Genomic DNA, 27,016 nt, shown 5'->3' on the forward strand with positions numbered 1-27,016 from the left:
CGGAGGAGAGGACGAAGAGGAAGCTGGATGCTATCCTGAGGAACCCCTCCATGACGAGCTAACGCAGATGGGGAGCACGTTCAGCCACAGACTGATCCCTCCTCGGCATACCACAAAGCGCTTTGGCCAGTCCTTTGTACCAGTAGCCATCAGAATCCACAACCAATCTAATTTACACCAGCCGAGTTGTACTTATCTTATCTTATTTTAGATTACATTTTTTATGAATTTATTTTCATTTCTATGTATATACTTGTTTCCTACTACCTTGCTGCTACTACACCTGAATGTCCCTAATGGGATTAATAAAGTTTATCTATCTATCTATCTATCTATCAAGTGTATTTAGAATGTGTGAAGAAGCCTCTGCCTTCTTCATAGCCTGTTGGGTGAGATGATCTGAAGGTTGTCCCCTGAAACAAGATGAGCGTAAAGACATCCAAGCTCTTAAATTAAATTCATATGATGTACTAGGTCTCATCAGAACCGGACAAAAAAGTCTTAGGCCTTTATTTCTATATGTTATACCTTTGATTTTTTTGGTTAAAAAAAAAAAAAAAACACAAAAAGAAAAGTCAAGCTAGTATACATTTATTTCAAACATTTGACATTGTGAGACAGGTATGGTAAAAGTAAAAAGGCTTTTGTAGTTATACTACACTGTTGCTCACAACATAAGGTCCAATCTCTTCATGTCACACCTTTACTTTAGGGTACATATATATTAATACATATACACACTGTATGCAACTCAGGATGCCACAAGACAAATATTGGAGTATTCTCGTGGTTAACTGTCCTATAGTCAATACAATTGTCTTTACTCAGCCATACTTTACAAAACCCCTCTGGCGAATAGGACTAGTATTAACACTATTAAAGCGCATCAGCCTGGTTTTCAGTCCACTGTGTGGTCCCCAGAATACTACACAATCTGCTTAAGATTCTGTCCTTATGTATACCAGGTCCCAGTTCCACATATTTCGCCCTGCCAGGTTTTGTGCATTGACCACACGTGACAGTAGAAGAGGTGTCCAACGAAAAAAAAAAGAGAGCCATGATTTGGTTCTTATATGGTAATACACTGAAATACAAGAGCTGCAATAAATAAAAAAGAGAATTGATCAGGTTATCCAACTTTGCCAGCATTTCATGATAACCCTGTTTTTTTTAAAACACTTATTTTGTTCACTCTAAGGAGTGCTGGGTCTAGTGTACTAACCAGTTAAGAGCACCAAGATGATTCAGTTCAGCTCATTTGGCTTACTCCTGTACCAGGGTTTTCACAATACTTAAAGACTAAACAACCGAACTACACAAACACACGCTAGACCTTTACTGCACCTATTTGGTTGATGGCAGGATAATAACAGGTAATGTCTTCCAGCTGTATATAGTTTTGTACCTTTCAGACCACAATGAAATATGCACTCAACTGTGAGAGCAACAAAGAAGATTATCTCTGGAGTTTTCACAGACATGTTCACTAACCATAGGGGATTCCCACAGTGAGCCCAGTGAAACATTGATATACTTCACTGTGTGTATTTAACCATGTTAGACTTCACTGTGTGTATTTAACCATGTTATACTTCACTGTGTGTATTTAACCATGTTATACTTCACTGTGTGTATTTAACCATGTTATACTTCACTGTGTGTATTTAACTATGTTATACTTCACTGTGTGTATTTAACCATGTTATACTTCACTGTGTGTATTTAACCATGTTAGACTTCACTGTGTGTATGTAACCATGTTATTTCTCCCCAGTGTGTGGCACTGCAGAGACAGCCTCCTGGGTGTGTGGGCCTCCCCTTCACACCACAACACTCTGGCAGTTTGCTGCCATCTTAGCTAAATAAAAATAGCAATAAAAAAACATACTATGACCGTTACATACATGCTTTGTGATTAACATATTTTGTGATGATGATGATGATGATGATGGATGCCACAACAGAACTGATGAGTGCTATACCAACAGTCATATGTGACACTATTATCAAGGAAGGAAACCGTAATTTACTCATTTCAGTTACTCATGTCAGTATCTCTTTCAAGCCCTGACAACAACAACAAAAAACCTGCGCAGGCCAAATTATTAACATCTGAAGAAAGGGGATTTTGGAGTCTAAATTCTTTTCGAGTCAATCCCACTCTGTGATATGGAATATTTTCTTCACTTCAGTTAAAAGAATGGATTACAACTATTCTTTGATTAGTAATACATTCTCATTCCCATAAGTTAAGACATCAGAAACCGAAGAGAAACAACTAGTTACATTCTTCTTATCAAATGTACCCAGGGATGTAGAAAACTAGAAAACTCACTGAATCTCATGTTTGTTGTACCAGGTCATCACATAAATATTTGTACTTTACAAAAATTACCTAAAAGCTAGTATTATGAACCTGATTTCCTTTGGTCCATTGTATGAATGTGTGAAGAAATTATGCTGACAATTCATCTTAAAACATCTCCCACAAAAAGCAACTAGTATTTCTAATGAAAATATTGGGGGTTGAAAACTGAATTTCACAACCATGAAAAGCCACCATTTCTGTAGACATTACCAAGAATTTGTGTCCATCAAAACTGACCAGTTGTGTTGCAGATGCAGTTATTTCACATGGTGCATTTGAAAAGTCAGGGGAATATTAATTTAAACTTTTAGTCCACAAACCTCGCATCACACACACACACACACACACACACAAACGTGACACACAAATCTCCAGTGGGACGGGTGGATACTACCAAATAACCATTCCAGTTGAAAGCACACAGGAGACTGAATGATAACCGTCTCATGACGTGCAGTCTGACACCGCAAACAGCTATCGCTATGTGGGTTATAATAAACAATCTTGTGGTATTTATGTGTAAACCTCCAACAGTGTGTCCAGCATTGTAGTCGTCTTCAGACTGTGCTTTGAGTCTCTGTACATTGCCATGCCATGACTTAATATTACATGCCATGTTCTGGCTACATGACATCCACAAAGAACTCGCTGGGATTGCCCATGGCCAGGTGGAAGGACTGCCTGGAGGCGGTGAGTTCCGGCGGGACAGAGCCAAGGTCACGGGTGGGTGGCGCGCCAGGTGGACCTCCGGGGGTGGAGGAGGGGTGCATGCCAGGCAGAGGTGAGGGCCCGGCGGAGAGTTGAGGGTGCGGGGCCCCTATGACGTGCGGGTGGTGCTGGGGAATCATCATGAGCATCATGGGGTTGTAGGGCATGGGGAAGCCCGGCGGGTAGGGCATGTGGGGGGGCTGGGGCGTGCGCTGCTGCGATCGCTGACTCATGTGACTGTGCTCGCTGGGCGTGGCCGAGCCGTGGCCGCGCCTCCGACTGCTGCGCACGGAGTATTCGGACTCGCTGCCGCCGCTGCCTGAGCGCGACTCCGTCCCCCCGACGGGGGACTTCTCCTCCCGACCGCTGGTGCTCCCACCCTCTTTGCTTCCCCGCCTCCGCTCTCCCTCGCTACGGGTGGAACCACTGCTCCGGCTCCCTGAGAGAGAGAGAGAGAGAGAGAGAGAGAGAGAGAGAGAGAGAAAGAAAGAAAGAAAGAAAGAAAGAAAGAAAGAAAGAGAGACAGAAAGAAAGAAAGAAAGAAAGAAAGAAAGAGAGAGAGAAAGAAAGAAAGAAAGAAAGAAAGAAAGAGAGAGAGAGAGAGAGAGAAAGAGTATGGGGAGGGAGGAAAGAAAGTAAATAAGTAAGTCAGTAAGAAAGCCTACAGGCTGCATGTCCCAAGTGGTAATATTAGTAGTAAATTGTAAATGGCGTTTGAATGCATCCATTGTTTCAGTGCTCAGTACTGAGACATATTCACCTTCACTGTGCTGACTGCCAGTGCTGCCAGGGGTGTAGTTGTAGGTGGAGAGCTCGTGGTAGGGCGGGGGTTGGCTGGTGTAGGGTTGGGGATACTGGTAAGGGAATGTATGGAGTAGGGGCCAGGGTGTGGCCCCTGGTAGAGGCAGCGGAGCCAGCGTGTCCTGATCAGAGGCCCCACTGGAGCCGTCATTATCATTCAAGGACAGGTTAGCCATGTCTGAGAAAATAAAAGGGAACATTAGGGGGAGACATTAATGTGTGCTTCGTGATCCAAGTGCTGTCGAACACTTCTACACAACACTGAAATCACAAAAAATAAGACTGATTTAATGAAAGTTGTTTAACTTCTCAATGATTTAATTACCATTAGAAAACAGTACAAAACCAACGACAATGCATTGCCATTGTTTTCCATTAACACTCTGTCCATGGGCTGAGTGAAAAGAACCCACACATGCAGAATGACTGAAGGGACTTACAGTTTTCACAGTCACTGAAATCTCCAAAGATGTAGTAGCACTGCTCAGAGAAAGTGATCTTGTTGACGGTGTGACGGATGAAGCCAGCCTTCAAGAGGTTGCTGGCATATTTGCGTGCCTCGCGGCGGTCCTTGAAACCATCAATGTGATGATAGAGCCAGTCCACCACATCCGAGCCTAGAGACACACAGCCACCAAACAGCACAACACACTCAGTCATACTTTTACGTTACGCAGGCCTGCTCATATCACTGAGACAAAATATCTGGTCTTTCATAGTAGTTCTCTTTCATTTGCTCGCGCTCTTACCAAGGAACGCGTTGGGGATGGTGATCTTCAGCCACATCCTGTCTCGCACCTCCAGCCCAGACTCTGGGGAGGCCATGGCCTTGGCCACCGACGCCATGTCAGAGTGGAGAGACAGGTTAAACTCCTCAAAGCCTGACGTGACTAAGAACAAGAAGAAGAAGAAAAAAAACCCCAGTAAGAGCACATAAGGTCACATGATGAGTGAGAGAGAGATGCTTAGGTCATCATTTACAGCTGAACACATGCCTGGGGAGAGCTTACGTTCGGTCCCCGCGACGGAGAGGGGTGGGTAAATCGGGTACGTGCCTCCCGTCAGGGCTGCCGCGTGAGTAACCCACACCGCCGGGTCTATGGGTCTGATAGGCTCATCTAAGACGACACAGAGGCATGGAATGAATGGTCACTATAGGACATACGTCATCAGGAATGAATGAATGAATAGCAACAGACAGGCCCCCAACTCTCAAAGAGAGATTCTTTCACATTGATATTCACATAATAATTATTAACATATCGTTGCGTTAAGAATGTTGATGTTGACTCACTGCGAGGTAAGGTAAAGTAGCCCTGGGGTGAAGGGTCCCAGCATTTAGCCACAGTGAGGATGATAGGCCTACAGCAAGAAAGAAAGAAAGAAAGAAAGAAAGAAAGAAAGAAAGAAAGAAAGAAAGAAAGAAAGAAAGAAAGAGATGGTAAGGTTGGAGCTACTGGTCGTGTATGTGCTTGTGAATCTTCACAGTATTCCTAAGCAGGCAAGAACTCACCCTGGTTTGTGAACTATATCTCTCAGGACACGGACTGCGTCGTCATTACTCATGTTCTCAAAGTTGATGTCATTCACCTGCGGTATGATGCGATGAGAGAGAGAGAGAGAGCCAGCAAGCAAGAGAGAGAGAGAACAATAAGAAACAGACCTCAGGTATAACAACACAGGATAAATCCTTCCATCAAGAGTCTGGGTGGATGGATGAATGAATGGAGGCCAACTTCTTTACAGTGTAAAGGTCACTGAACGCCCTCCTAACGGGCCTGCCGGCTTGCGTGGTGAAACCACTACAGATGATCCAGAACGCGGCGGCGCGTCTGGTGTTCAACCAACCGAAAAGGGCACACATCACCCCGCTACTCATCGAGCTCCACTGGCTGCCAGTAGCTGCTCGCATTAAGTTCAAGTCACTTATGCTTGCCTACAGAGTGCTTACTGGTTCTGCTCCCACCTACCTAAATGCTCTTGTAAGGGCAAATGTTACACCCAGGACGCTGCGCTCGTCTAGTGAGCGTCGTTTGGCACTGCCGTCCGTGCAAGCACGGCAATCCAGACTATTTTCATTTGTAGTTCCACGTTGGTGGAACGAACTGCCTAGTACTACCAGAGCAGGGGCGTCCCTCTCTACCTTCAAGAAGCTTTTGAAGACCCAACTCTTCAGAGAGCACCTCCCCTCCTAACTGGCACCTGACTAGCGCTTAACTTGCACTTCAGCAGTTACATTCCTGCACTTCTTTTTTCCTCTTTTCTAGGTTGTTGTTTTTCTAATTCTCTTGTAAAGTAGTATTTATTGTTACACCATGCTTTTTTATTGCTCTTAGCTTGACTGTTCTCTCCCTTGTACGTCGCTTTGGACAAAAGCGTCTGCTAAATGACTAAATGTAAATGTAAAATGTAAAGGTCACTGAACGGAAGTGATAACAGATGCCTGACGATAGCAGTAAACGAAGCAGAAGTAAATGTGGTGATAAACCAGGAGGTTCCTGTCCACCTCACCTGAAGCAGCATGTCTCCTGGCTCTATCCGTCCGTCAGCGGCCACGGCCCCTCCCTTCATGATGGAGCCGATGTAGATGCCCCCGTCCCCTCGCTCGTTACTCTGACCCACGATACTGATGCCCAGGAAGTTGTATTTTTCTGTGCCAACAGGACATGGCAGCCAATATAAACCAATGTAATGAATCAGCCTTTTTTTTTTGTGTGAATGCCATGTAAATGTAAATAAACTGCAAATATTCAACACAACATAGCTCATCAAACTGTTATTGAATAAAAACAACAAGGTTTTACAAGTTAATGTGCTGTTTCTAAACACATGCAGTAAGGTACTTTACTTGGTCACAGGAGCAAACTGTACAATATTGTACTATATTACTCTTTATCCATAAATGTACAGGCACATACAAAGATGAACATTTCAGACTGAGTGCAGACAAAGCAGGCTTAAGGTATTCGTCATGTCTGTTTGGGGAGATAACATCCCTAACAAGAGTCCCAATAGTGGATTAAATCCACACAAAAATCCTCTGGCTCTATTCAATAACAAAATCACAATACAACGCAGTACCAGACATAATTGAAAAAAGGAGATGGCAAGGTTACTGGGAAAGCACTGAGGGGGAAAAAAGAAAATTCATTCCAACTGGTGGGTAGATGACCTATTACCTCAGGAATTTACGGGACCCTCATTACAGAGTTCTCCAAGTACCACAGAAAGAATACGTTCGAAAAGTAACCTGAAAGTCTTCACTCTTGGTACAAAACTGCTAGCAGAGATTGACTGACTGGGGTTCAGAGATTGCGAGGCATCTTAAGACGTCTGTGTAAAGAGAGTGTACTCACCCATGTTGAGAGTAACTGTGATGATATTGAGCGACATGGTGGAGTCTGTCACACTGCTGAAAGACGATGCCTTTGGATACAAATGAGCCCTGTCACAACAGATCCCTCTCTCATTCCGTTTACAATTATACCTTAATCAAAGTCGCTATAATTACTTCTGTAACTTAATTCTATTCCTTTATTTTTGTGTGGGTATGTTTGAAGGTGCAGTACCCGCTCAAGCCTGGGGGGGCGCTGCTTTCGTCGCCTCCGGTGTCTCTTCAGCAGCCGGGAGGCTGTGCTTTGCTCCGTGCAACTGCTGAACCTGGGATAACAGGAAATCCTCCTGATGAACTTTTGTGCTTTAGTTTTCAACAGCACACTCAGCAGAAACAAACCATGTCTGCAATCAGCGGTAAGTGAATGATACAGACGGATACCAAACCAGTGAGACATCAATGTAGAGAGCAAGGGTGTAGCAAGGGGGATTCAGGGGGCCCAGCCTTGGACAAGGGATCTGGATCACACCAAGTAGTCCATATCTTTGAGATTTAGATTTATACTCATTACCGCTGCCATTTGTTTGGCTGTTTATTTGTCCGTCAGCAGGATTACGCAAAAGCAACACGGCCAATTTTCATGAAACTTGGTGGAGGGGTGTAGCATGGGCCAATGAAGAACCAATTACATTTTGGAGCTGATCCGAATCACGGGGCGGATCCACTAATTCTTTTTCAGGGCAGGGCATTTGGCCTTGACAGAGGCCTGCACTCTCTGCGTGCCCTTGTAGTTATATTTAAATTTACAAAAGGTTGACATTTTTCTGACAAGAGGCTGACAAGCTTGGCAGAGAGGACAGGAAACTGACAGCAGCTGATTTCATTTGGAGCTGATCTGACCTGATCTGACCTGCCCCGACCCAGACCTCCCACATCTGGGGTAGGGCCTCTCCAGAGGCAGATGCTATCAGCTAGGGGGAGGGAGAGCAGAGGCCAGGCCGCTGTTGGCTGCTGACGAGGGATTCTGTGCAGCATACCTGCTCATGGTGTCATCCTCTTCTGAGTCACAGAAGCTGGTGGTCTCCAGCTCGCTACTCATCATGGTGCTGGAGCTCTCGTAGCCAGCTAGGTGGCGCTCCAGTCGGGTCTGTCCGTTCACACGAGGCCCTGGAAGGAGGACCAAAGACAGAAGAATGGAAGCAGTCTGGAGCCAGTGCGAGCAGTGAAACATTAAAAAGGTGCCATTCCATTGTGTTAACATCAGATTCATTATCAGTATGTGGATTTAACCAAAGATAATACTTATGGCACACAAAACCATACCCACTCAAAGCCCCCTCAAAACCCCCTCTACTACTTTAAGCCCTCTAAGACACCTACTGCTCAGTAGATAACTCCTCCATTCATGGCTTACCATGCTGGTCCATGCTCTCTCTGCGTCTGGGCCTCTCCCTTCTGAAGGACACCACAGATTCTGTCTCCGTGCGCTCGTCAAGGTTCTCCACGCTACCGGCCACGTTTGGACTATGAGATGACCACAAAGAAGCAGCTCCGGTTAGGAATCATGGGTCATGTCTATGTAGACATGGGCACTGGCATTGATTTATGATGACTAGTTAAAAACGGATCATTTAATCTTCAATAGACAGGGTTATGAATGATGTGGAGGTTGGTCAAAGTCAAAGTGTTTATTATCGCATACACCAAATTTCTTCAGCGCAGCTAAATTCTTATGACTTGGCAGCCAACATCTACGCCGTAGACGGCATACAACAGGTAACACAAATAACATATACCATATATGGTGTGTTTGTGTGTGTGTGTGTGTGTGTGTGTGCGTGCGTGTGTGTGGGCGATGGTGCATACTGGAATGAGGGAGGTCTGGAGTCCCCTATGCCCCCCAGTCTCTCAGCAGGTGGAGGTGGGAGAGGAGGCGGAGGAGGAGAGGGCTCGGGACACACCTCCACTGGAGGAGGAGGTGGTGGAGGAGGAGGAGGAGGAGGGGGGAGGAGCTCTACAGGAAGGGAATCTGAGGACACAAGCTAGAGAAAGAAAGAGAGGGAGGGAGGGAGAAAGAGAGAGAGAGAGAGAGAGAGTAAAGTGAGACAGATGTTGTCTTCCACCCAGAACAACAAAATGAAATAAGAAGTGCACTAGTGAAATCTAGACAAACTATTTACCAAGTTATTAGCTAGTCAATAAATCCCTATTTTAAAGCATTCCATTCGAGTTTACTCTTTTGCCTTACCCATGAGACTACTCGTCCGTTAAAGCAGGGTAGTTTCGCAGCATCATCTGAGATCTCTTCCTTGACAACCCTATAAATGAACAAATACAAATAACCTGTAACATACATGTATTAGACTAGCGCAGTCTGCTTCAAAACAACCAGAGGCAAGTTCAGATTGCCTTCAGTATCGTCAGAAAGCATCTTTAGACTGAACATTTCTCTCTTAACCACGGGCACCAAAAGGAGTATATCCCATTGTTTTCCTTTGTCTAGGGCTACAGTAGAAAGAAGACTAAATGACTTCCTGTCTCCATGCTGAGGAGTACACGCAGAGGTAAGACACAGATGAATCATTCAAAAGTTATTTGTTGTAAACAGTAAAACTGAACATCCAGCATTTCAGACTTGAAACGACTCAGGAATAAATTCCATTGGCACAAAGTCTTACACACAGTTTCACTAACACTGGTGCATTCTCTCAACTCTTCACATAAACAGACACAAACACACACAAACACACACATGCGGATTCATGCATACGCACACACACACACACACACACACACACACACACACACACACACGGATGCATGCACACACACGCACGGATGTATGCATGCGTACACAAATACGCACACGCACGCACACACACACACACGCTGCACAGACACAAACACACACAAACCATTTATTCTTTTGCCTTGCCTTGGATTCTGAACTCTCCAAGCCTGTTCCTACCATCTAATCTGGGGTTCATTCAAGCATGTGGGAATGCCCTGCTGCCTGTCCCTGCCTGTAGCCGCACTGATAAGGACCCCCCCCCCTCTCCTCAGATCCATTCAGCTATCCACCAGGCATCAGATCTTCCTTCTCTTCTCTCTCTGTTTAGGCCACTTGTGCTGGCTGAGTTCAGTGAGATATCCACAGCATTGTGCCTGTGCATGTGTCTTTTGTGAGGTACATACAATTAGCAATAAAACGTCAAAACATCCCTTTCAAATAGCATCTGGATGTATGTCTCAGTTGTTCCAGCCAGTGATAACTTAGGTAGATGTGTAATTGCTGAAATAAACCATTACTGATTTAAATGGTTATAATTCCACTGAGAGGACGGTTTGCTTCATTTAAACAAGTACAAACAATGTAGGACACAAAATGTGTTTGTCACTGCACTGCAGAAACCACTTGACTGATGCCACCCGGCTGCCATTAAGGCTCGCTGAACCGAAGTGTACAGCAAGGTGATGACAGATCATGTCCCGTGTTTCATTTTTATCTCGGAGCGGACAGTATTATGGTTGAGGACAACGTCTGTAAACTCTCCAACCTTGCTTATCTCCGTGGGCACGCATAGGCTGGGAGCAGTTGCCAGTTTATAATATGACACTGGGCATTCACCACTCCACTGAAACTTCACCTACACACTGGAACAGACCAAAAGTCATGAAACATATTTTCCTGTCTGGACTCTCTCACTACACACACTAGTCACATGACGCTAGCCAGTATGCAAGCCCATGGTCTTCAGCCATCCAACAGTGGTAGGCATTGTGGGTTTCACCTTAGGAGAGAGCTTGCCTTTGGAGGATGACCCAGATGAGGGCTTCTACTTGTGATATATTTACGCGCGGTGATGAGGCGGATGAGAGAAATGCACTCTGATTCAGTCATGCATTTATCTCTTCATGTCATGTCAGCCATGCTAACCATATTCGTATCATCCTTTCAACAGAAGTATACAAGCTCTTGCAGATCATTTGGACAGTTTCTTAAATGTATAGATAGACCTGTAACTGTTTGTGCTGTTCCAAGCACAGCTGTGGCAGCCCATGAACTAAACTAACAAACTTAAACCTCCACATATTTTAAAAAGTGTAGAAAACATAGACGAACCAAAGGCACAACTTTCACCTTAATGTCAAAAATGTACAAATTCTGAAGATACACACTTCAAAATAACAAATTCTAATCCAAATTCTTCAATCCCACCTCCCAGTGAAGACAGTTTTGGCTATTTGTGTACTTGAAAAAATTGCATTTTCCTCGTACAACCTGCATCCATACCATGCAAAATTACTAATCATAGTCAGCACTCTGCAAGTTAACATAAAGTATAGGCTTCCAGTGTATTTGTGCAAGCCTATGGATGTGTAGCCAGAGTGGAGAAATGGATTGTAATCAAAGAGCTAATGGTTTAATTGAATGCATCACACGGAAACAGAGGAGCAGTGTGTAGGCCTGGCATGCATGGCTCAATGGGATTAAGCCATTTTATCGTGGTTCCTATCTCTCGGAACTGTGAACCAGGAAAAGACCCATTTGTAGGAATGTATAGGATAAAGGAGGAAGGGGGTGGAATTCTCTTAAATCTACTTGAGACCCTCTTGAGGAATGGGAGTGTGGAGGAAGTACAGCTGCTGAGAAGAGGGGAAGTTGGCCCCTGGCCCAAAAAAAAGGCTGAGTAGGGGACGTGTTGTTGGGGACACAGAAACTGACTGCAGAGATGCAACTGTAACAATTGTGTCTCACAGGGCCGGAACTAATTCTCAAACTCCACATTGACCTCATACTCAAAATGAGACACTGTCAATTTTCATAATGTAAGACGTTTCGGTTTTTTATTTTATTTCTTTTAACAATAACCAATACCGCTATTAATACTACGGTCATTCATTTCACTGATCATTTCCTTGAGTTAAATACGGTGTCAATCATGGAACGCACGTCTGATGTTGTCCTCAGATTTAACATCCGCAAACCACAGTTGATGCGGGGAGCAGCTGGGAGAGAACAACATTCCAGAATGCTGAATCAAATTAGGTAGATGCTCAACTTAGCATGTACAGTAAATTAAGGACAGAGCTACGGGGTTTTCCACTTTGGAGGGGTCTAATGGCATTCACACAACAGTGGGAGAGAATTAGCCAAACGCGTAGACATTACTTAGCGTAACATAAGCCATAAAGTAAGATGCTCCTTGGTTCAGGCTTTATTTTGCTGGGGTGTTTATCAGTCGGCAGTTGGAGCCCGCACGGATTCATTTCAGAATTAGCCTAGTATTAGTAGGATGGACAGTTGCGAGGAAGAAACTGATTTAACACTAGCCAATATACCCACCGGACAGCGGCTACAAAGCCAGGGACACTGCGCTACTCACCCGAAATCTTGATCCATGGACTTAAAGAAGAACTTATAGTTTGGCTTGTTTAAGACCTGTTTAAAATCCAATAGAGTGATTTCTTCCGATGATATAGGAATTTTCACCAAGTACGGCGTCTCCTCCTCGTCGATGTGGTAAATTATTTTAGTTTCCGCCATTTCTTCAACAGTTTTTAGGATCCCACAAAACTAATACACCATCCAAGAAAGGGGCGAATGCGTTCAAGCTGTGCAGCTAACGAAATTGCAAAACTTTTCGGTAACAACAATCTTTTCGGGTCATCATCCCTTAAATGCGGTTGCTCTCTTTGTGGCAACACTCGTAGTCCCTTTCTTCTTTTATTGTTAAATCTCCCAGGTATGCAGACATTTACCCAGATCACAAACTTTTCCAGCACCGACGGAGTGCGGTTGGGGGAGGAGAGGGCACAAAACTTGCAGCGCTGAAAGCCAACGCGGCGTATGACGTTATTCAGAGGCGTCCCTCACGCCCTCTTACCACAAAGCCCATTCCCCTTCAAAGAGTCGCCTATAGTTCTTATGCAGTCAGTGGTGGGCTGGTAAATATGTCATACCGAGATTTTTCCCGGTGGGCCGACGCACCTGGGCCGGTATAATTTAATTTATTATTTTTAATTAAAAAAATGGCCAATGGCCAGCCCATAAAGCAGGGATAGCGATTCATTGGTTCATTTTCTATACTAACACTGGGCTGGCCCAATCACATCTCTTACAAGGCACCACCCCTCCCCCTCTGTTCTCTGTTTGTCGTGTCAGATGCCGTGGCTCAGAGTCAGAGCCCAAAAAAATCTGTGGATGGATGAGGGCATCAATGGATAAACAAAAGCCCAACGGGTAGTTGCAGGGCAAAAAATTACAAATCTAGATTTGATGCCGCCAAATGTGCAAAAATAACAGACACGTTTGCTGCAGTAGCCTACCTCCAACATCAACAGTAGGCCTACCCGACACTGTGCATTAACAGGTGGAACTTGAAGGAGAAGTGGCGTGTGACAGGGACAGGGAAGCCGAGGAGAGACAGATGAGCATGACATGGCCGAGGGACAGAGTGTAGTTGCAGCGGTAAGCATGGAGTAGCTTTATGATCAACAGGAACTCGTAGGGAGGTAGTGTGTGTGTGTCATGCCATGATGGCAATGATGATCAATGAAATTAATGTTGATGCTAATAAGATTATATAATCGTAACGCTGTCATAAAGTGAGACCGTCAGCTGGGTCACTCAGTCAATGTCTAATAACGCAGCATTAAATATGAAGTCGCTACTTTGGCCTACTATCCTAACTTTAACTAGCTAATATTATTTGGTCAACATCGCGTTAAGCCCACGTTGCTGTGAGGGAACTAGGCCAATATCGTAGGCTATAATTAAAACATTCTTTTTTTTAATTATTAGGCTAAGGGTTCTCTTAATGAAGATGCGCGAAAAGGGTGTATAATATGCAACACTTGTAGCTCCACTGTGCTAAAATGTATGTCTGCTTATGTATAAACCTAAAGGGAAACCCGTTTTCATTTCCAACAATAGGCAACAAGATGACCTGTGTCTATTTTCAGTTAGGTGTGGTGGTAACTGTTAGGATATGGTATGGGTTACTGTTACTCTTTGTGGGTTAGCTCTCCTTCAGTAAATTTAAATGATTTGGTGCTGATGTTTATTGAGCAGGCACCTACAAACTTCTTTGTATACTAACATTTTATTAAATAACTTGAAATGAGGCTTCTAACACCGCTTATTCAACTGACACACTAGGGGCACGGAGTTCTGCACGCTACCACACTTTGAATTCTAGGAGAGCTTTTTCTTTGACAATTACATCTATTTGAGTTTGGAGATGTGTACTCCACGGCCACCTCTGACAACCAGGGAGTCAGTCAAGAGCGAGTGAGCTGGTCCACTTGTCCACGGCACTTACTACCCAGCTTTGTTGTGGTTTGGGGGAATTGTGCATATTTAAGGGACCGCAAGGATGGTGGGTGGTAGACGACCGATTGTGGCGGGCCGTCTGGGCCAAAAATGCCAGGGCCAATTTATTGTTCCAGTCCAGCCCTGTGTGCAATCGGATTGAGAGGCACTGCAGCTGGGCACTATTTGCAAACCACACTCAATGAATATGGAGAGCACTCTACATTCTGTAAAGCTTTGGCTAGGCTATTCACTGTTTAGGACTTGGGGATGGATGCATTCAGCACAGCTCTAAGTGGCTACAAAGAAACACCAATGAAATGTCTCAAACTTGAATGACGATTAGTACAAGATTAGTCTGAGAATGTCTCATATTCAGTAAGAGATCTTATTTTGTCTGTCCAGTAAGTGTCCATAGCAACAGGTTATTTTTTTTTTACAGCAATTCAATAACTGTGATACATATTAAGACCCAGAAAGTGGAACAAATATCATCATCATCATTGTTTATTCAGGGAGAAATTGACTGAGCACAGGGCTCTTTTGCAGCAATGCCCTGATTGAGGCTACATAGTATAGAAGAACAATACATAAACAAACCATAACAAAACGAAACAGACAAAATACATTAAAAAAAACACATTAAACAACTCAGAAATTAAGTATAAAAAATAAATAAATAAAATAACATAAAGTAAAAATATGAGTAAACTAGTGAATCGAAACAAATCCATAGGACTGTTCAAGTCTGTCATTGAGTTTATTGTCTTTCCCTGAGGGATCACAAATTGTGGCTGCAGCAATGTCAGCCTCAGATTCTGTCCTACTAACAAAGGGACATGATCGCAAAGCCAGTCAAGATGTTGCTGCACAAATCACCAACATGTACGCAAAGGAGACTGTGAAGAATCTGTGTCTTCTCCATGCTAACCTACCATATCATGCAGCATGGATCAGGGAGGTGCCGGGCAACCTGCTCCCGCCTCCGTTTCTTGTTCCAGTGCTACTGGACACAACTCTGCAAGGAAACGCCTCAGGATCTTCTTATTTACCTCGAGTCTCAGAGTGTGCCACATACAGCATACCCCCATACTGTATTATAGAGAAACCATTAACAACACATATGTCATACCACCATACTGTATTATAGGGAAACCATTAACAACACAGTCATTTAGTTTGCTAAATAGCTGACAGAAATGGTATCCAATCTTTTCCTTTACAGTATTGTAAATGTTAAAAACTCAACAGCATCATTGTATGTCCATGTATAGCTGATTTTGGAGGCCCGTTTTGAAATCCTGAACATGTGATAACTGGATTAAAAGGAAGCCATGAATTTTTTTTGGGGAAAACTGGGTCAAAATTAGTGATATTCTGATCCTCTGTGAAAATAGGAATTTGATTGTACAGATTAAAAAAAAAAACCTTCTGGATAGTCATAACATATAACACATCATCTTCAGGTAATCGAGGTGTGTACTCTTCAATCTCATTTGAACACGTCATCTGAAATCCACTGCTACACTCTTGAAAAGGAAGGAGTTCATATCCATGCCGAAGAGATATCAGGAACCCTATTCAGGTCTATTTTCAATAAAAGGTGGGGTAAAGGGGTTCTTCAAAATGTTATACCACACTGATAGAGGATTCAAAACACAGTGGGCCTTTGAATCCTCCCCATATGAGTCAATCAGTGTGAGGAAACTGAGGTTATGCAGACCTTTTTTGTAGGAATGCAATTTGAAATTTGTATAGATGTGAAAAACTTTTTATTCTTATTATTACCCAGCTGTTTCATTAATGTTCCATTGTGCTCAAGTCAACAGAGTCTTAGTACTAATTAAACATCACATTATTTAAGTAGTTTACATTTGATGTAAAAACAGAACTCCAGATATGCCTAATTTAGCCAGAAGATGGTGCTAAAGTGCAACCAGAAGTCATATGCAGCACTCCATCCTTGCACACTGTGAGGGACGGAGGCAGCAAACCCCACGTTTTGGGATGTGGGCTTACTGGACTTGGTGGTGAAGTCGGGGGATTTAATCTAGGTGCATTTAACTAGGCACATGCAACTAGGCACAAAATGTGTTCACGCAGCTAAACACAGGTTTCACTTATACTCACATCAGGAAAGGGCTCCTTCTATTTCTCATGCCTCTCTAGCTTCTCCAATGCTCTCCAATCAAGGAATGAGACTGTGGCAAATTGGTCCGATTAGCTCCTGTTGGACTCTACTATTGTGGTGGGGGAGTCCAAGTCTTTCTCCTGCTCTTGTAGGCCAACATCAGTCCAACTCCCTTCTAGTGCCATGGTGAGAGGGGGGGATTTCACCTTCTCACACACATATTTAAAGCAATGGAGCAAGCAAGGAGCTAACTACTGAAAAAAGGGATGCAAAAACCTTGCAAACACCACCAGCAGCCCAGTTGGCACTTATAAAAGCTTGCTAACATGCTAACTGGTGTCTTTTGGGGATATAGTTATACAATGTTGTGCTGTGAAAGTTTTCATACATTTTCGCAGGGTGTTCTAGCCCGGAACACAGAACCACAGAGTGCATATCCTGGAACAACACGTGTTTATCTGTCCTTCACATGACCATACATGACCATGACATGACCATACATGACCATGAATTTGAAAATGATACCAAAACTAGTTGCCTATAAAAAAACACCTCAAAAAGTGTCAAATTGTTGCATAGCTGTTTTAAGTGTCATGTGAGCTCATGTTTATTTATGTTGCATGTTTAAAACCAAACGCCAAGATGATGTACTGGTAAAAACAATTAAAACAACATGTAAGACAACATGGCAAGAAAAACCTAAATCTGCATCAGGCAGATCTAGCAGCAATGGTAGGACCCCATATGGACTGGTAAATTGTTCAAAATAGTTTAAAAAAAGCCAATATACTGAGAGTTCCCAGATGCCTGTAACGTGGAGATGTGTTTTCACTAGTGCACAGCGAGAGTAGATGATCAGGCTTGTGCAAAGATCGTTTGGTTCTTGTGATGTGTGAAAGGGAAGGAGATTTGGTTTTGATTAGCATCTTCCTCTCTTCTTCTGCCCTTCCCTCCAGCTCATTCTCTGCTATATCAGCTCCTTTCAGCAGTGAGGACATGCTCTGTGAGTCAGCAGATTTGTAGCTGTATGGAAGGTTTTTGAGAAGGAGGGCTCCTATCTATTTCCGCAATCTTGTGGTTACAGACATTTCAAAAACACATCTTGTGTTCACAGCAAGTAAATAGTATTTTAGCGTTCTCATAGAACCTCTCTGTCCGGAATCAAAACCAGAGTGACTTTGTTTACCAAATGCATTGGATCATACAGATCGGTGTAGGATCATGCATGCATGCACATATTCATCCACATACATGTCCTTACAAGCATATATACAGAAGATACAGAAAACGGACAACATTTATCATACAGCATATACAATGAATGCCATACACACAATGATCTACAGTACATAGCTCCAATGTATCCATGCACTATCAGATTAAAAAGTATAACTATGGAGTATGCTACATGAAAGATGATGTGACATGGCATAGCTACTGTATGCAAGTATAACTGAGGTTCAGATGGTTAATTAATAATAGGACAATGCTGCCTACAGATGTTGGGTGGTTGAAAGTAGGTATTACTTTGCTTTCTCTTAGCTTTTCAGATGGCGTGTGGTAATAAAGCTAATGGAGCAATATCACTTTCCAGAGGGTAGAGTGTGGAGCAGGTGTTCAGCTGGGTGCGAGGCCTCACTGGTGTTTCCTGGTGCTGCTTAATAGAGAGCTTCACTGCAGCTGGCCAGTCTTTTCCAAGAGAGATTATTTTTAAGAGAGCTGTGTTATGAGGCAAACAGGTAGATTGGGGAGGCAGCATTTTTGTAAAGAGCAATATATATCTCTACGGTTTTGTCAAACACAGAGCTCTAGGTTAACTGCACACTAAGCAATACTAATGGGAACTAACGGACTCCACTGTGCAACCAGACATTCAGATACAAAACAACAGGCAGCAACATGAAGATGTGGAAGGTTATTTAAAATCAACCATAAATATTGCTTGATAATACTGTTCTTATGTTAAGAAAGGAAGGCTACAAAATGCATGAGGTCTAATAAAGAAACATTACGGATACATACATGAAAGGAAAAGGTAAATAGGATAAATAATCACACACACAAGCACAAGTACTCTATTTTTGCACTATCCACACAAGCACATGAACACTATCTCTCTGCACTCTTTGCACTACTTTCCTCGTGGACATCAACACTGACACAATCAATGCACACTGTAATATCTGTATAATATCTGTATACACCCCACTCCCTGTGAACATGTTCTCCCTATGTGTATTGTTTTTCTACTGTGATTTGTGTATGTATGTTTGTGAGTTAAGATAAGTGTATAAGCTACTGGATGACCTAAATTTCCCTTGGGATTAATAAAGTATCCATCTATCTATCTATTTATCTATCTAATACAAATCTACAGTGTGTGCAAATTATTAGCAGCCTGACCTAGAAACTGTGGTTTCAGTTACTATTTGTGTGTATTTATGTTTTACTACTATAATTTTTGTGACCTGAGCCTGACCTAGAAACTATGGTTTCAGTTAATATTTGTCTGTATTTATGTATAGCAGTAATTCTTTTCTATTTTCAACATCTGGTACTGGCAATATTGTTTTATATATCTTTTATATATTCTTCAAATATCTTTTTGCACTATCCACACAAGCAAAAGAACACTTTCCTCCTTGGCATCAACAGTACATCGTCTCTCCCAGTCATGCATGTTGTACCATAGGGTCAGACCCATTACTGTATCTGTTACCACCCCCCAAAGTCTGATGATCAAAGTCCTTTCCTTGATTCTCTTAACCCTATATAGGAAGTAATAGAAGGCTGTAAGTACGCAGGCTACGACGACACCAGTCACTACTGTCTTCACTACTTTCACTTTAAGCCCAACCTTGAATCAATAAAGAACACTGGACGATCACAGGATATCTTTTCAATTCCCGACGGTTGGTACAGAATTTACTAGTTTGTCATATCTGTGATTTCTTTGTAGGTTAAGGTTACCTGCATTAAACAAAACCATATTCAGTAGGCTATACTTCGATTATTCATTACAGTGCATGGAATGCCCTGTATTGTTATTCCTTCGTTTCTTATACTTCTTCTTATTACAGTGCATGGAATGCCCTGTATTGTTATCCAAACTTTTCTCATTACAGTGCATGAAATGCCCTGTATTGTTATTCCTACGTAGTTTCTTATTACAGTGCATGAAATGCCCTGTATTGTTTTTCCTTTCTTATACTTATTATTATTCTTTGTACCAAACTTCTGCTCTTAATTCAGCTCGAACCGCTTAACTTAGAAACTTCGTTCAAACGTTGGCTCGTAGGTCTTGTAAAGGACACTTATGCTATGTATTTTTCTAGTATTTAAGATATTTAAGAAAAACTAATACAAATTTTCCCATTGAGTCAGCGCAGAACATTGGGCCATTACGACATCATAATAGGGTCATTAAACTGGCTTGCACCTGTGCTTCACTGACACCTGTGCTTGGTTCCAAGGCTCCTCTTCTCTCTGTCCCTCTCCATTCAACTGTATAACTAGGAATATTAAGAGACACCTTCCATACTCTGCTTCTTTTTCTCTCTATCTCTCCATCTTTCTCTTTATCTCTCTCAGTCTACTTTCTCTCACACTCCATCTCTGCTTCACTCCATTTTTCGCTCCTTCTTTCAATATTTTCCCTCTTCACTCTCTATCTCTTTATCCATAGCCACTCTTGTTCACTCCTCTTCTTTCCTTCTTTCACTCTTCTTTCCTTTCTTCTTTCCTTCTTCCACTCTTCTTTCACTTTTCTTTCCTTCTTTCACTCTTCTTTCTTTTCTTCTTTCTTAACTTTTGCATTTCATGCACTGGTATTTCCTTCAGGAAATGCATTTTCTAGTTCTCCTTATTCTTTTTACCTTTTTCTGCGCTTAATTCAGCTCGAACCGCTTAATTTAGAAACTCCGTTCAAACTTTGGCGCGTAGGTCTTGTAAAGGACACTTATGCACTCCATCTCTCTGCTTCACTCCATTTTCTCTCCTTCTTTCAATATTTACCCACTTCACTCTCTCTTTACTGTCTTTATCCAGAGCCTTTCTTCTTTCTTTCTTCCACTCTTCTTTCCTTCTTCCACTCTTCTTTCCTTATTCCACTCTTCTTTCCTTTCTTCACTCTTCTTTCTTTTCTTCTTTCCTTCTTCCACTCTTCTTTCCTTTCTTCTTTCACTCTTCTTTCCTTCTTTCACTCTTCCTTCTTTTCTTCTTTCCTTTCTTCACTCTTCTTTCTTTTCTTCTGTCCTTCTTCCACTCTTCTTTCCTTCTTCCACTCTTCTTTCCTTTCTTCTTTCCTTCTTACACTCTTCTTTCTTTTCCTCTTCCCTTCTTCCACTCTTCTTTCCTTCTTCCACTCTTCTTTCCTTTCTTCACTCTTCTTTCCTTCTTCCTCTCTTCTTTCCTTCTTTTACTCTTTTTTCCTTTTTTCTTTCCTTCTTTCTTTTCTTTTTCCTTTCTTAACTTTTGCATTTCATGCACTGGTATTTCCTTCAGGAAATGCATTTTCTAGTTTATGCTGACATCACAAACAATAAAAGTGGTCCTGCAAAAATGTTTTCGTCTCTGTTAGAGTTTAACCACCTTGTGCATCAATCTAGCCTTTCATTTATTTCAGGGGTTTTCAACCGGGGGCCCATGGCCATCACCATTGATTTTTTTTATTTTTATAAATTCGCTTTGATATTTCAACACATTTGTGCAGGGGGAGGGGGCGTGGTGGCGGCAAGCGATGTACCCTGATAATTTCACATATAATATCTGTGCAGGGGGAGGGGGCGTGGCGGCAGCGGTTACAAGCACGCGCGTGCAGGCACATCAGTAGGCCGCAAATTACTTTCTAGTCAGAATGGTGGTCCCTGGGACAAAACCAGTTGAAAACCCCTGATTTAGTTGACTTAAAGATTTTTTGGTTCATCTGTGGCTTTTTTTCTTCTCCTGTCCTCTGAACTGTACTAGATAGATCTTCAACTCCAACCGAATGACGCCCACTACCTCTCTTTCAGCTGTGGTACTCAGGGCCGTGAGTGGCAGGCCTATCCTGTAACTGTGTTACTTTGTTTGCTGAAGGGTCAGGGACTCAGATTTAGCCAGTAATGTAGTTAGGGGAGCCTGCCGAGTGCATGATCGTGGCTCCTGATGTGTTTGAGTGGATGTGGTGGTCCTATGGGCAGAATGATCATAGATGTTTTTCTGTTGTTGTTTGTTGTAGTTTTTTGTAATGTTTATGTTCAGTTGCCCTCTCCTCTCTGTTTCCCCATTCTGCATTCTTGACATAAGTGTCTGAGACAATGGAGGACAGGACTTTACTGCAGAACATACGCCGGACGCCCAAACCCAGCACACCTGCTTTAGGCTACCTTTTTCTTTGCTCTTAAATTTGCCTTTTTTTATTTAGTTTCAACCAGACTGAATTATTGGTCGACTTGATGTTTCTTCTTGTGAGTTCTGGATTGGGGATGGCCTTTGCAATCACAGAGATTGTAATTGGTAAGTGCAGTTAAATGTGTTGTTCATTTACTTCAATTGCTGCTATGCAATATTTGAACATGTACTGTAAACTTGCATAATGCTCACATTACATTACTCTCTGCTACTGTGCTAAGGTTCAGTGTACCTGCAAGCCTGCCCGATACAGATGTACATACCTATCTACCTAGTGGTATTGGGGGTCTTGATTTTGTCCCTGGCGCTGCAGTCCTCCTGGGCTTCCGTAAAAAAGCCAGAGGACGAGGACGAGGACGAGGACGAGGGCCAGACTGCCAAGTGCAGCCTGATCTGCACCGCCTGGAACTCCCTCGTCTCCCTCTTCCTTTTCTGCTGGTTTATTGCTGGTAAGAAAAACCAAGTCAGCCCTTCAGCATAAATGACAATGCAGACACTTTATCATATTATAAATAAAATGTGAGAACAGATGTAGGACTAATAATGAAACAAATGCTTAATATAGTAACTGAATATATTCTATGCAGAGAACAAATGGTTGGCATTGAACTTGATCATTATTTACATTAACATTTACATTTACATTTACATTGTCATTTAGCAGATGCTTTTGTCCCAAGTGATGTACAAGGGAGAGAACAGTCAAGCTACGAGCAATAGAGACCTAGTGTAACAATAAATACTATTTTATTCATTATGTTGCTGTTGTTACATATATGGATTGATAATGGCTATTCCTGTTTATTTAAGATGGCACGTCTGTCTGTCTTCAGGTAATGTATGGATCTATCCAATATACCAGCCCAACTACAATTCATCTGCTGGGCCCCACTGTGATAAGACTCTCTACCTGTTTGCATTCTGCACAACCACTCTGAGTTCTATTTTGATAGGCGGATCCTTTGTCGTTGGTTGTTTTGTACTGATCTGCAGTTGCTGGAGTGGGTTTGCTTTGGCTAATAACATGGAGATGAGCAGTGGTGGAGGAAGTACTGAAGTTTAGTACTTAAGTAAAAGTACAAGTACCCAGGAAGATAAAAGTAAAAGTAAAAGTAAAAGTACTACATCAACAATCCTACTTAAGTAAAAGTAAAAAGTACTTACTTTTAAATTTACTTTAAGTATTAAAAGTAAAAGTACTCACGCAATGGGTTGTCTCTCAATGTCTAGGCTGTGCCATTTTGATAAAGAAATAGCTACTGGTAATAAATGCCTCTACAGATGTCACTACTAGCAATAATTATAAGCAACAACATTTGTTAATTGGAAAGGTTGGTGTACTTATTGTGCCTACCATCTGTAATACTGTTCACACTATATCTTAAAATTCTGCGGATGACAAGTTATCTACCAGGGATTATTTGCAAAGTTAATACCATTAAGCCAAACGAATAAAGACACCATGTGATATCTTTAAATCTTTTATTTAATTGTAAACGTGTAAAAAAGGGAAACATGGAACATGAAAAACAAATGTGATTGTAAAACTGGACAGAACAAGGCACGCTAGCTTGACATAGCTAACCTACCAGCTTTATCTTACCACTACGTTAAATATATAATGAAGGTCCAATCATGTTTTTTTGATGCTATTGCTGTATGTCAACATGCATTTCGCTAGATAACATTATAATATCATGTCAGTAAACAAATTAAATACATATATCAATATTCAAAAGTCAGGGACATTAACTTAGCATAGCCATCACCCTGCTTACCTCGATATGCTACTTTAAATTTGAGGGCGAATTATTGAAGGCTAGCAACTCCTTTTTTTGAGGGAGACAGGAAACGCATTGAAACCTCCAGGAGTCATTCTTGGGGCCTTTGAACTCGAACATATCTTTTAAATAGGGCCAAGGGTGGCTCATATCAGAGGGCTCAGTTCAGGCCGACTTTGGATCCATGTTGAATAGGCAGTAGTCAGGCTGAATGTTCAACTATAACAGGCAAAGCTACCGCTAGTGCTGCTGCCAAACGCGCACTCTGATATCATTGGAGTTGATAGAGCCACCTGATTGGTTTAAACTTCCAAAACAGCAACGCAATCCATAGTTTTGTGTAGGCAACATTTTGGCGAAACTATGTTCATAAAATGTAACGAGTAACAGCACATATTGTAGAAATGTAGCGGAGTAAAAGTATAGATAATAGCTAAAAAATGTAACGGAGTAAAAGTAAAAAGTATGCACTATTATTTTTACTTAAGTAAAGTACAGATACGTAAAAATGTACTTAAGTAAAGTAACGAAGTAAAAATACTTCGTTACATTCCACCACTGGAGATGAGAATATCTGATGAACAAGGTCATTGATAGAAACAATTTCGAAACATTGTTAATTACTATTTTAATCAAGTGCTTTGTATTAATATTGACCTTGTATGAATCATGTGCTTATTTAAGCAGGAATATGGCTTTTCTCTGTTTCTTTATGTGTGTGTAACTTTGATCATTAGGTGCTGGCACATTAGTCTGCATTTGTGTAAGATCTACATGCGTAAGTGAAGGAACCTCTTGTCTATGTGTGGGTGAGCGCCATAGGCGGAGATCCCGGGGGGAACGGGGGGGACGTGTTCCCCACCAAAAATCATTGGAAAGAAAAAAGAAAAATTGAAAAAAATTGAAATATTTATAAAAAGCACGACGACACAAGCGGTGCCAATTATAACCGTAAAACAATGTGTTTTTTAAGTGTTGACGGTAAGTGTTGAAGTAGACAGACGGTCAGATTGTGAGATTGTTCCTCCTCTCTCCCCTGTCACTGCCGCTATGATACACGATATATAAAGAGATTGACCTCATTCTCGAACGCAGTTAAGATCTGTATATAATATTTCAAGCTAGCTAATAACCTACAAAGATTCTTTATTCTTATTCTTTATTCCGTCTCTGGCGAGAGACTCTGGGGAGGTATCTATCTATCATAGCTAGCTAGCTAGGATGGTGACAATCTAGAGTACAGTACAGTAACGTAGCAGTGTGGAGCATGACAGCTGCTGGTAACATTATTGTTCAAGGGATGTGTGTGCATGTTGCCATTCACAAAATGCTACAAAGATTAAAATATAAAAAGTTCACAATGGCCTTTTGGGACGTTTTGTTCAACATTGATACAGTATATTAAGCTCCTTGCAACTTGCTGGCGTTTGCTATCGATAGCTCAGCGTGCAATTGTACAGACGGTAACATTAACATTTTGACGGTAACATTAACATTTTTATTTTAACATTAACCAATTTGTTGGAGACTATTTATGTACTAGAAGTGTTTATAATACTAGTTCACATGAACCATAACTGTTTGGGGATCTTCTCTCAAAATAGATAGTTAGCTAGATAGCATAGTTCGCTAGATAGCTAGCTGCAAGCAGCTTCATTTACTTTAGAGCAGACATATGTGTATTTGTTGATCTTTGATATATTGAGTTGGGTCTCCCACACTGTTTAATCCACAGCCGGCACCTTTCCCCCTGTGTTTTGGGCTTTGGAAATTCGGAAAAAACGATATATTCTAATATCTCAGGGTACATTGTGCCAGATGTAAAATGTTATAAGAGAATTCGGTATTTAGCAGCTAAGTTATGCTAGCTGTCGTTACAGCAATTTTTTCATGTCCCCCCCCCAGGAATTACTCTCTGAAATGTTACCTTGTATTGTCCCCCCCTACAATGAAATGGGATCTCCGCCCCTGGTGAGCTCAGAGGTGAAGGGTCGAACTGGGCTTATTCGACCCTGGGTAAAACTGACATCCTTGGAAGACAGGAAGCTCAGTCGAGGATTTTAGTCAAGCGCGGCAATTTTGACTGACAATGTAAACATTTATGGCGTCAGAGTTAGATACATCTTTAGTATATAAACCTTGTGCGATTTTTGTGAAATTGCTTCACATTCATCTTTGTGTTGTAAGTGAGCCCGACAATTGTTGCTGAATAAATATACTGATCTACAACTCTGGAGGCCTGGACTCACTTGAGTGTGAATTTTCACCTAACAGTCATAGTTCAGTCTTGGCCTTCAATGCACATATTGAACTTCATATGGCGCTTTCTCCTCCATTTTGTTGTGTATGGTATTGCTGATGGTCACCTGATATATGAGCAAGCGATGCATTTATCAAAATCTGTTTTAATGTTTGATGATGGTCCCAGTTTTGAGAGCCATCCAGTATTTAGAGTCTGCATCCAGTTTATCCTGGTTTTGCACCTCAAAGTAATTTTCAGTCTTTTTGCACTCATTTAATTGTATGTTGTATTTTGTCACAAAAAAAATAATTGTTTATTTGGTTTTATGCTTTGTGTATCGAAAAGCATTTTTGTATAGATTACTTGAAAAGACCAGGGCCCCGTTCCTCGTACCTCGTTACCCGGATCATTTTCAGGATAAGATTACATAAGTCAGCCTTTTCGGTTCCACTAAGCAACTTTGGCCAAATCACCATAAACTTGTACCTGCTCCAGCGCAGGCTAATTTAAGCGAGCTGGATAAGCTTGCTCAAAAAATGGCAGCTCCCTTCCTGAGAGATCCTATTGACGAAGGAGCGATATTAGTTAGATTAGTGTGATGGAAATTGATATTACCATTAATTTATAGACTTACATTGCATTGCAAGCATGTTCTCCTGTGTGTGTGTGTGTGCCATGTGTATTGATAGTCTTGGTACACCTTTGTTTAAAGCCCCTAGCAGACATCCCCCCCTGCCCCAGGTGGAGGAATACACATCAATTGTCCACTATTTTGGGCCTGTGTGTGTTCCTCCATAGGAAGATCCCCTACCACTCACATGCCCCCTTCCCCACATTGACCTGTAACAAACCAATGCTGACCCATGTAACCTCCCATGATTGACTGGTATTTAACCTGTAACACTGTGGTGCCTCTTTAGTCTTTTGCCTGCCTCTACCTGATGT

General features: G+C 42.0%; 2 protein-coding genes across 5 annotated transcripts; one reads left to right on the forward strand and one right to left on the reverse strand.

The window, feature by feature from the left end:
* Nucleotides 1-1,683: 1,683 nt before the first annotated feature.
* Nucleotides 1,684-13,201, reverse strand: LOC105906681 (segment polarity protein dishevelled homolog DVL-2-like). 2 transcript variants are annotated; one of them, XM_031572519.2, is made up of 15 exons: nucleotides 12,599-13,201; nucleotides 9,460-9,529; nucleotides 9,078-9,253; nucleotides 8,626-8,735; nucleotides 8,249-8,378; nucleotides 7,447-7,537; nucleotides 7,234-7,303; nucleotides 6,389-6,528; nucleotides 5,391-5,467; nucleotides 5,172-5,239; nucleotides 4,873-4,995; nucleotides 4,627-4,767; nucleotides 4,318-4,494; nucleotides 3,837-4,055; nucleotides 1,684-3,515 (listed from the first exon to the last, which is right to left on the reverse strand). In XM_031572519.2, exons 1-15 carry the CDS (start codon nucleotides 12,757-12,759, stop codon nucleotides 2,992-2,994), a joined length of 2,277 nt encoding a protein of 758 aa, XP_031428379.1. In that variant the 5' UTR covers nucleotides 12,760-13,201; the 3' UTR covers nucleotides 1,684-2,991. The 2 variants fall into 2 exon arrangements, with proteins under 2 accessions (XP_031428379.1, XP_012690320.2); XM_012834866.3 differs by having other exon boundaries at nucleotides 4,888-4,995; nucleotides 12,599-13,200.
* On the forward strand, nucleotides 11,575-23,154 carry LOC116221534 (transmembrane protein 272-like). Of its 3 annotated transcripts, none has more exons than XM_031572522.2 (4): nucleotides 11,575-12,041; nucleotides 22,062-22,153; nucleotides 22,270-22,497; nucleotides 22,882-23,154. In XM_031572522.2, the coding sequence occupies exons 2-4, from the start codon at nucleotides 22,093-22,095 to the stop codon at nucleotides 23,109-23,111; spliced, it is 519 nt and encodes a 172-aa protein (XP_031428382.1). In that variant the 5' UTR covers nucleotides 11,575-12,041; nucleotides 22,062-22,092; the 3' UTR covers nucleotides 23,112-23,154. The 3 variants fall into 3 exon arrangements, with proteins under 3 accessions (XP_031428382.1, XP_031428381.1, XP_042564520.1); XM_031572521.1 differs by lacking the exon at nucleotides 11,575-12,041 and adding an exon at nucleotides 19,483-19,569; XM_042708586.1 differs by lacking the exon at nucleotides 11,575-12,041 and having other exon boundaries at nucleotides 21,455-22,153.
* Nucleotides 23,155-27,016: the final 3,862 nt, after the last annotated feature.

The sequence above is a fragment of the Clupea harengus genome, chromosome 8 (genome assembly GCF_900700415.2).
Source record: "Clupea harengus chromosome 8, Ch_v2.0.2, whole genome shotgun sequence".
NCBI lineage: Eukaryota > Metazoa > Chordata > Actinopteri > Clupeiformes > Clupeidae > Clupea > Clupea harengus.

Bases quoted from the DNA above. Each gene is read 5' to 3' on its own strand.
- LOC105906681 (XM_031572519.2), bottom strand. From the start codon at position 12,759: ATGGCGGAAACTAAAATAATTTACCACATCGACGAGGAGGAGACGCCG. The intron at 7,538-8,248 runs GTATGCTGCACA...CTGTTATCCCAG, and splicing joins GAGGATGACACCATGAGCAG to GTTCAGCAGTTGCACGGAGC. The intron at 3,516-3,836 runs GTGAATATGTCT...TCTCTCTCTCAG, and splicing joins TGGCAGTCAGCACAGTGAAG to GGAGCCGGAGCAGTGGTTCC.
- LOC116221534 (XM_031572522.2), top strand. From the start codon at position 22,093: ATGTTTCTTCTTGTGAGTTCTGGATTGGGGATGGCCTTTGCAATCACA. The intron at 22,154-22,269 runs GTAAGTGCAGTT...TACTGTGCTAAG, and splicing joins AATCACAGAGATTGTAATTG to GTTCAGTGTACCTGCAAGCC. The intron at 22,498-22,881 runs GTAAGAAAAACC...GTCTGTCTTCAG, and splicing joins TTTCTGCTGGTTTATTGCTG to GTAATGTATGGATCTATCCA.